The 10,404-nt window shown below is 41.3% G+C and overlaps 1 protein-coding gene across 1 annotated transcript in view; it reads left to right on the top strand.

Annotated features, from left to right (window-relative positions):
* Positions 1-4,158: 4,158 nt before the first annotated feature.
* The window catches only part of Lrrc6 (leucine rich repeat containing 6), a 114,821-nt gene continuing 108,575 nt past the window's right edge, over positions 4,159-10,404 (top strand). The window contains exon 1 of the mRNA XM_021183663.1: positions 4,159-4,294. Within this exon, the coding sequence (XP_021039322.1) occupies positions 4,285-4,294 (10 nt within the window). The 5' untranslated portion in view covers positions 4,159-4,284. The remainder of the gene's footprint in view (positions 4,295-10,404) is intronic.

The following is a 10,404-nucleotide window of genomic DNA, read 5'->3' as shown; positions in this document are numbered from 1 at the left end:
TTAAATTCCTAGGCAAATGCATGGACCTGGAGGGTATCATCCTGAGTGAGGTAACCCAATCACAAAAGAACTCACATGATATGTACTCACTGATAAATGGATATCAGCCCAGAAACTTAGAATACCTAAGTTACAATTTGCAAAACACATGAAACTCAAGAAGAACAAAGACCAAAGTGTGGTCACTTTGCCCCTTCTTAGAATTGGGAACAAAACACCGATGAAAGGAGTTACAGAGACAAAGTTTGGAGCTGAGACGAAAGGATGGACCATCTAGAGACTGCTGCACCCAGGGATCCATCCCATAATCAGCCTCCAAACACAGACACCATCGCATACGCCAGCAAGATTTTGCTGAAAGGACCCTGATATAGCTGTCTCTTTTGAGGCTATGCCGGTGCCTGGCAAACACAGAATTGGATGCTCACAGTCAGCAATTGGATGAAACACAGGACCCCCAATGGAGGAGCTAGAGAAAGTACCCATGGAGCTAAAGGGGTCTGCAACCCTATAGGTGGAACAACAATATGAACCAACCAATATCCCCAGAGCTCATGTCTCTTGCTGCATATGTAGCAGAAGATGGCCTAGTCGGTCATCATTGGGAAGAGAGGCCCCTTGGTCTTGCAAACTTTATATGCCTCAGTACTGGGCAACACCAGGGCCAAGAAGTGGGAGTGGATGGGTAGGGGAGTGGGAGGGGGAGGGTATGGGGGACTTTTGGGATAGCATTTGAAACGTAAATGAAGATAATACCTAATTAAAAAATATTAAAAAAAGAGTTTTACATGAATTATGTCAATTACTTCCCATAAAGACTCATCTGTGGAAAGAAGAAAAGAATAAAGAAGGGAATTAGAGAAGAAGGAAATAAAAAGGGAAGAGATGAAAGAAGGGAGGGAGTCAAAAAGGAAGGAATGTGTGTAACCTCAGGAACTTAGAGTGAAGAAATTGATGTTGAAATAAAGAAGTCCCCTTGAAGGACAATTCATACCAAATACAATGGCCACCGCATTGACTACACATTATGAAAACACTATATTATATGGAACAATGGAAAATAAGAGCCACATATCTTTTTAGGCCAGGGTCCTTGAAACTGATCCAGCCCCCAAAGGAAAAGCAAAGAAGTAGGAGGTCTATTTTGCTGTTGCTGGAATCTTAAAACAAAACTGCTCCTCACGATTTATTTCATCTGCTTTATAGACACAAAATGTTGCAGTGATCTGCATGGAAAGCACTGCTCATCCTGCTAGGCTTGCAGGAGTCAACAAAGTGAGTCTATATAAATCAGGATTTGCGTAAGCAGACGCTCATCCTGACTGCCTAAACTAATTTACTTTGAAGAAAATAGCTTCACGCAGAGTTGCCACGCCATTTCCCAATTCCCCCACTGTCAGTGAACTTTCTAACAACCACAGTCCATTGTACAATGTCCTCATACGTCCTGGGTCCTCTGTTTCTGAAAAATTCAGTGCTGGGATGTCAGCTAAGGGGAGGCAAAGCAAATGCAGCCGAGCCTAACCTATAACAAAGAACAAAAGCAGTCCTGGTTTCAAAGCTGTCAAGCCCCTGCCCGTGGAAGAGCTCTCCTGCTAGATTTTGTTGCACATGTCCCAAGATGAGAAACTGGCTGATGATCCTCCCGGTTCATGTTCTAGATCCCTCCTGACAAGGACACCTGAGTGGGTTTGGATTCTACCAAACCCACACACACATGATCATAACAGAGGATACAACAGAACTTTTGGATAGACTGCCCCATGAGTTTATTTATTCACTCACTCAGAAAATATTTATTAGGCACCCAAGTACCAGTGCCTGTGCAGAGAGCTAGGACTCAAAGGTAGAAACAAAGCATCAGGAAAAGAAGTCTCTCAAGTAGGCTTTAGTTGAGAATGTGATGGGACATGGAATTCAGGTTTGCATGCAAAATTCTGATCCACTTTGCTCTAGTAGTATAATTTCACTAGGTCTTTGCTTCCTTGCCTGTTCTGTGCTATTACTAGCATGGCCTGCATCTGGAGCCCTCTATGAGAATGAATAAGTTAACAATCTCAAAGCATACAGGCAAGGTTGAGCACACTTAAACATCTTAAGTGTGCTGAAAACATCTAAAGGATTTTTAACCAGGGTAGACACTCAAGCTTTCGATTGCTTGTGAATGAAGGAATGAAATAATTCAGCCCCACAGACATCAGAGTTCACAAGGACAACTCTAAGGCACTATCGACACTCTTGCAAGGCACATCATGAGTTCTTGGGCAGTAGAATGGATGGAAGGAATGGGAGGGGGTAACTGCCTCTGTCAAATTGTAACACTGCACCTTGTCTACCTTCATTGTGCAGCCATCTTCTAAAGGACACACCTCTTAATAATGTTTATATTGGAGATTAAGCTCAGACATAAGGTCCCAAGAGAATCAAAATATATCAGCCCCTGTGACAAGTCGAGGGTTTCAGAGTAAGGTGGAAAGATCATTGCCAGTGGGTGTAAGTAAGGCTGAGAAAAGAAGCTCAGAGCTAACATATCACACACCTAAATTACAGAAGCTCTGGAGAAACTTCTAGAGTAGCGGTTCACAAACTGTGGGTCTCGATCCCTACAGGGGTGGCATAGGGGATACCCCGCATATAGGAGATTTACATTTTGATTCATAACAGCAGCAAAATGGCAGTTATTAAGTAGCAGCAAAATAAGTTTATAGTTGGGGGTTACCACCACATAAGGAACAGTATTAGTGTTGCAGCATTAGGAAGGTCGAGAACTGTTGCTCTTGAGTCCTGAAATCCTTTATCCTGAGCCTTATCTCATGCTTTCATTATCTTAGAAACTTACCATTCTACCTGGAATACGTGGGTACCAGCTTCTTCCGAGAATCTGGATCTTTTTAGCTTCTATAAGCCCCTGCTGTCAAAACTCCTAAGTTCAAGCAGAGGTAAAATTTCAAGCTCTCTTGGCACTTGATATCCAAGAGTAATCTGACTTCAGTACTCACAGGCACAGCCAGAGATATTGCCATCATCTGCCCTTCTCCATGCCATGCCTGTTGAGTTTCTTGTCTCTGTCACATCCACACCCTCATCTACACCTGACCCAGCCTATGATGGCCAACAGCCAACGCTGAACAGACACCTCTTGAAATCATAAATTTCTTTGCACTTAGCAATGCTCAATAAATCTTTTTTTTTAAATAAATCTTTTCAAATGCATACAGACTGCACAAATTAAGAGCAATGCACTGTATTGGCTTACTGTGACTAGAGGATTTAAAAATAAAAACCTTTTACAAATTGCATTTTTAAAAGCAAATGGAGAGTTATATTTACATTTGCAACTATGGCATACCTACATTCATTTACTAAGTTGTGCCACATTAAATGTTATCTGAACATTTGAGGAGGAATGATTAATCTTACCCAACTTTTCTTAGAGCCTTCGGACACTTGAGAAATGGGACTAGGGAAAATACCAGACATGCATTGTGAGCTTAGAAGGACACTTCTGTGCCTTAGAATTAAAGGGGTGGTGTATAGGCAAAGTGGGACAGGTCATAAAAATATAATTGTATAATATGTATGAATGTGCATATATATATATAATTGTAGGAAGTGAGTGAACATAGAGCTATGATTTAAAAGGTTGTAATTGAATGGTAACAACTAATCTATAATGAACCTATTTTTTTTTAAGTCCCAAGTTCTTAAACAATAGTTTAAAAAGAAAAACAAAATTAAAACAGTCTTTCAGTTCAGACATATTATTTAAGCTCCACAAAGTTTTTTTGTTTGTTTGTTTGTTTGTTTGAGTTCAGCTTATTATTTGTCTTAGACTCAGGGACAAATGCTAAAGATGTTTAAGGTCACAACTCTAATAAATAGAGTGGGAGCCAAATCAAATCTTTGTGACTTTTCACAAGTCAAATAGAATTGAGAGTATGTAGAAAACAGGCAGAAAACACGCCCAGGGAAAGATCCCATTAGGAAGTAAAGGCTCCCCGTGACTCTTTGATCTGGGCAGGACTGCTCCAAGGAAAGCCACAGGTGGGGACAGGGAACAGGATTAGGTCAGGGTCAGTGGAGCTTGCCGCTGCTATTCTTACTGCTTCTCTTCCGGAAGTCAGGAAACCCAGCGCCACCTGACCTCCTGCGGCTGCCATAGAATCCCTGTTGCCATGACTCCCGGATTGCGTCCTACACTCTGAGAGGCGCAGCTGCTAGGGCTGAGGGAAATCCTGCCTGCCGGTCTCCCTGTTTCCCTGACCAGAGATCCAGAAAAGCACCATGGGCCGAAGTAAGCGACCCTCATCCTCGGTGGGCTCAGCACCCGCTTCCGAACATGGCCAGCCAGTTCTCCCTTCCTCCCACCGCAGGGCCAGCCCCTGGTGCCTCAGCTGCACCAGGCTCTCTGACTTCTGCCCAGTACTCCTCAGATTCCCTCAAGATCCCTTAGGTCCTTCTGGGTCTGCTCAATGACTCCTGAAGTCCCACCATGATATTTCATTATCCTGTAGGTCCTCCTAAATTCTTTCAGGAGTTCTTGGGTCCCTTCAAGTCCCTTAAGTCTTATCAGGTCTCTTGAGGTTCCCTCAGATTCCTTATGTCCTCTCAAGTGCCTGCCATGCTCTCTACTTGTCACTGGCCAGCAGCTACCCAGTCTATGAAGTGGGCTCTAGGGAGAAAGGGACTTCGGGAAGACGGGATGGCTCAGCCTTAACACATGACTGGTTCAGGCTGTGAAGTCCTGGGTCACACATTCTGTGTGCCACCATCTCTGTGTGCTGAATAAGATAGTGCAGTCTAATGGAAGAGGGCACCAATTTTCAGAGCCATGGTTTGGTACACACCCTTCTCTATGGCCATCCTAAGAGTTCTATAACTTTGCTCTGGAACCCCGTCTTTGAACCTCAGCGTCCTCATTTCCACAGCAAGGTTTTATTCTACAGACTTAGTAAATAGGTAAAAGTGTTTATCTAACGCTATTATAACTGTCCTCAAAGCGATGTGAGGAGCAAGTGTTTTTAGATTAGGTTGAATCATTTCTATTATCAAGGAATTTTTGATGCTAACAAATGGCATTTGCATACAGTTATCATTGTCAAAGTATCACCATATGTGTATATGGCGCGCACGTGTGTGTGCATGCATACATGTGTGTGCAGATTCACATTTGTGTGCATATGGAATCTGGAGTTTGGCATCTGATATCTCAATTGCTTCCCACTGTATTTTCTTTAAATCAGGATCTCTCATTTAAAATAGAGCTCCTATTCAGTACATTCAGTAAACTGGCTGATCAATGATTTAGAGGGGCCTGACTGTCACTGCCTCTCCAGTGCTAAGGATTACAGACATACCCTCCTCCATGGATGCTAGTAATCTAGACTCATGCCTTCATTCTTTACCAGCTGAGTCATCTCATCCTCCGTGATTAATATTTTTTAGTCAAGAGACTGTGATTGGGGCTGGGGCACAGTTCAGCAGTAGAGCACTTGGGAGTCTCATAGAAAAAGAGGAGGAGGAAAGAGGATGGGAGGGAGGGAGAGAGGGAGGAAGGAAGGGGCTATGGAGAGAGAGTTGACTGAATGAATGTAAGATGGTAAACATACATAATGAAGGAGAGTAAAATGGTGGGGTTTCTTCTTGCCTTGGAAATCTGCAAGAGGTCACCTTTACAAATGTCCTGTTGAGAAGCTAGAGAGTTATCACCAGGTACCCTATTAGCCACGTAGGACTGGTGGAAGAGAGTGGCCTGAAATGAAGTCCAGAGAACAAGATGAATGACACTGTCACAAGTGCTCACACATTTCATGCCAGATTCAGATGTTTTCCATCTCTCTCTCTCTCTCTCTCTCTCTCTCTCTCTCTCTCTCTCTCTCTCTCTCTCTCTCAACAAGGTTCCAAGTCAGGGAACCATGACCAATGGATCCATTTTTATGGGAGGTAACGCAGAGCTAAGAACCACCTTGGCCAATATCTGATCCCAGGAACTAAGACAGAATGGAGAGATTTTTAGGGTCCTTCTTAGACATACTCTCCTCTCTGTGATGATTAATTTTTGTCAGGGTAATGCAAATTAGAGTCATCTGAGAAGACAGTCTCAGTTGAGGAACTGTGTTTATCAGATTGTTCTACAGGCAAGTCTGTGAGGGTATTTTCTTGTTTAATGTTTGATGTGGGAAGGCCTAGCCCACTGATACCATACACAGTCAGGGAGTCTTGAGTTGTACAAGAAAGTAAACTGAGCAGGCAGGCAGTCCATGGAGAGCAAGACTGTGAGCATCATTCCTCCATGGTTCCTTCGTCAAATCAAGCTCCTGTTCTGACTTCTCCCAGTGACAGATCATGATCTGGGAGTTATAAGATGAAATAAACCCTTTCCTCTTCAGGTTAGTTTTGGTCATGGTGTTTAGTCACAGCAACAAAAACAAATTTGGACACCCCTGCTCTACCTTGAATAGCTTTCAGCTTGCTAGCATGTCTTCAGTTTTCTAGAAGAGTTTGTGGTAAGTCTATTTTTCCTTACATGGTTGGTATGGTTTATCTGTGGAAACGTGTGTGCCTAAATTCTCTTTGCTAGAAGGCTTGTGACTCCATATCTAGCTACTTGAGGTGACTGACAGCTCCTTAATCTACCCTTGGGTTTTTAATGAGCTTGGTAGTTTTCATCTTATTAAACAATTTAACATATCTTTATTAATTTTTAGNGGAGGTGCATAATATTTATAATATTCTCTGTATCCTTTAATATTTGCATAGTAGATATATATACATNCATATATATGTTTATATATGTCCTTTAATGTTTATATAGTAGTATTATCTCCAATTACAAAAATTGGCAATTTATTCCATCCATTTTTCTGCTAAGTCAGAATAAAGATTACAAATTTCATTTTTTAATTCATCAGCTTTGATTTTTTTCTGATTTTTCCCTAGTTTCTTTGTCATTTGATTTTTGTTAGAATCTTTATTACTTTATTTTGTTTTGAATTTGATTTGTCCTTTCCACAAACCTTAAAGTGGAAGCTGATATCATGTCTCTGTTCTATATCTTTCTGACCATGGACACTCAATGCTATAAATTTTCCTCCCAGACATGTCTTAGCAGTGTCTCCAATGAGGCCATTCTGCCCAAAATGCAAATTTGCTTCTTTTTGTTTCTGATGTTTTATTAATAACATATATTATAATATCATATGTTATATATCATGTTATATAGGAAAGTGAACAACTGAGGGCCAGCAGAGCTCTCAGCAGCTGATGGAATTAATCTGTTAATTTTGAAGAAGATGAAGGGGAAATCAGGCAACACATTGTATATACAAAATGGCCTTGAGTATCCTTTACTAATTTGTTTGTCTGGCAAACATCTACGCACACTTCAAGGCTCAGGTCTCTCCTCCGTGTAACCTCTTCTTACCTCCCTTCTTTGACTCAGCAGCCCAAACCATATTTTCTGAGTTCTTCTGCTATGGTTTTCCATGCTTTTTAAAATAAGACAGCCACATCAACAGCTGTTAATGGTATCACTGGATTAGGGAATCAGTATGCATCCTGATGCCCATTAAGTCTGTAAGAAAAAGCACATGTGTTGTCTTGAAAATTCTAATAAGAAAATATTTAACTACTATGAAAGGTAAACTACTTACTTGTAGTTCCATGTTTCTGTTAAATATCTTTTATTTCATGTATATGTATGGATATACATATATGCACTTGTATATATTTGCAACATTTTTCAAGATGTTTAAAAAAATCTGTGAAGTCTGCTGTGAACACACTGGTTGATTTTTGTCTAGTCCAGCAAGAAAAGCAGCATTGTTTTCAAAACATGATAGGAAACATAAAGAAATGGCCAGGATGTGATGGTTCTTGCTTAGAATCCTGGACTTGAGAAGCTGAGGCTTGTGGGAGTATTGTCATGAGATAGGGGCTATGTAGTGGATGTCGGCTGTAATGAGAGACCCTAAGTCAGGCAAGCAAACAAATCCTAAAAGAACAAATGCCAAATTGTTTTGGTTTTGGAATTTTGTCAAGTTTTACTGAGTACCTTGAAAACCTTTGCATAAGTAAACATGTTGGGACATACTTTCATAGCTCAGGAACTTTATTCTGCTTCACACTGTACCCCCACTCAGGTCCTGTGTGTGTGTGTGTGTATGTGTGTGTGTGTGTATGTGTGTGTGTGTGTGATGTGTTCATGTGTATATGTTTGTATATTTTTATGCCCTAGCATGTGCAGGAGGTCAGAGATCAGTCTCAGAATTTTCCCCTCATCTTCCACTTTGTTGAAGACAGGGTGTCATTGCTGTTTGTCAAGCCAACCAACCTGAGAGTTTCTAGTGATCCTCTTGCCCACATGCCCCATCTTGCTATAGGAACACTGACTGCAGACATGTACTATTTCATCTGAGTTCTAGGGATTCTAGTTCACATCTTCATGTTTCCATAGCATGTGCTATGTTCACCCACTAAACCATCCACCGAGGCTGCACAAACGACATTTTGCAGATATATGTTAAAGATTTAAGACGCCCAGTCTGACTAATCAGTATTAGTTCAATGTTAGAATTCCTCAGTGCCCTGCTTTAATGAGATAAGTATGTTAGAGCTGTCATATCCTTCACTGGTCCCTCTTTCCTGCAGGTGTGCAAGTATCAGTGAGGACCTCCTTCCAGTAGGACATCTTTTAAAGTTCCATCTGAGGTTTCTGTTTTGTTACTCGTGGTTTTCTGAGTGAGAATGCAGAAGCAGCATTTCATGTGGCATGGCTTCTATCCTGTCCAATACATGTTGCAGCATCATTGCTCTTGAAAGTGTTGCATAATGAGGTTTTTAATGCTACCAAGGGATTTTTAGGTCCTAGAATGATCTCATGTAAACACAGTACTGTATTTCTGGTGTAGGACTTTCTGAAGGTGGGTAGTGTTGCTTGGAGATAAAGAATGCATGGTTAAAACTAGGTGGTGTGGCCGGGTGTGGTGGCACATGCCTTTAAATCCAGCACTCGAGAAGCAGAGGCAGAGAGGTAGAGAGGCAGAGGGCAGGGGGTGGGGAGAAGAAGAGAGAGGGGAAGAGAGAGAGGAAGAGAGAGGAAGAAAGGCAGGTAGGCAGAGGCAGGTAGATCTCTATAAGTTCAATGCCAGCCTTGAACAAAGGCAAGTTCCAGGACAGCTAGGGCTATTACACAGAGAAACCTTGTCTCAAAACAAAATCAAATAAACAGACCAACAAAAAAACACCACCAGCAGCACCAACAAAAATCCAGGTGGTACGTTTTGAGCACTGGCAAGTTAAGTAATCATGTTTCTGTTTTTATAAATTATTATGTATGGCTCTCCATTGAGTACTCTTTTCACTGTTTAGATTTTGTACCTTTTCTCATCAATATCAAACCATTTACATATGGAAAAATCTAGGTGAAATGTAAAATTGCAAAATTCCTTCCCATTTAAAAGTGCAAAACACTATCTTCTCCATGCATCATGTAGAAACTCTTGACACCTCTTCTCAGGGGCTGAATCCGGGTTTCACACTGATATTTGCCATGACTGGTAAGACAGTCTTAGGTAACAGTTTCTGGAGAGCTGTAAAACAGTATGCCTTGTAGCAGTTGGCCCATTTATAAACCTGCTCCAGTGTTTTGACTGGCTTGATCTGGTGCAGGAGGTCACGGCTGCTCTAGGATGATGAGCACAACGACCTATCATGTCCAGAAGTCAACATTTTACAGCTTTCCCTCCCATCCACCAACTACAGCTCCTCCAGTCTGTCTGCCTCCTCTTCTGTGATGTGTCCTGAACCTTGGATGCGCCACTAGATGCTCCCACCCCTACCCCCCCCACACACACACCACATGTGTGGTGCTAATTGGATGATGTAGGGTGCTCATTAACAACAAAATAAGTGGCCATCAAACTTCATGGGAGATAGATAGAGGGGGGATCCTGGGAAGACTTGGAAGTAGTGATGGATGGATATGATAAAAATATATTGTAAAATGTATGAAATTCTCAGTGAAAACATTAAAAATGTTAGACTTTTTTTAAAAAGTTCAGAAAATGGCCACTAAGAATTTTCATAGAACCGTGGTACTACCACCTCCCTTTGTAATTCTACACTTTAAAAGATTCTCCTAACTGTATACAGTAGTTGCTTCTCAGAAGAAACATTTTTGTTCTGATCATAACTGTGGGGATTCTCATATCTGTGAGATTGGTTTCCATGCTAAAAAAGTTTCCTTCATCCTGCCCATTTAAACTGATAGCAATTCTTACCATGTTAACTCTTGCGCATAGGAAATAAGAATAAACATAACCCCTTCCTATTGTCTATTCACAATGCTAAAAGGGGAATTTTGATAATCATATGCTGGCAACCTGTTTTACTTATATAATATTG

This window comes from Mus caroli, chromosome 15 (genome assembly GCF_900094665.2).
Source record: "Mus caroli chromosome 15, CAROLI_EIJ_v1.1, whole genome shotgun sequence".
Classification (NCBI taxonomy): Eukaryota; Metazoa; Chordata; class Mammalia; order Rodentia; family Muridae; genus Mus; species Mus caroli.
The sequence above is the reverse complement of the archived record's forward strand: the minus strand, read 5'-3'. Positions and strand labels throughout refer to the sequence as shown.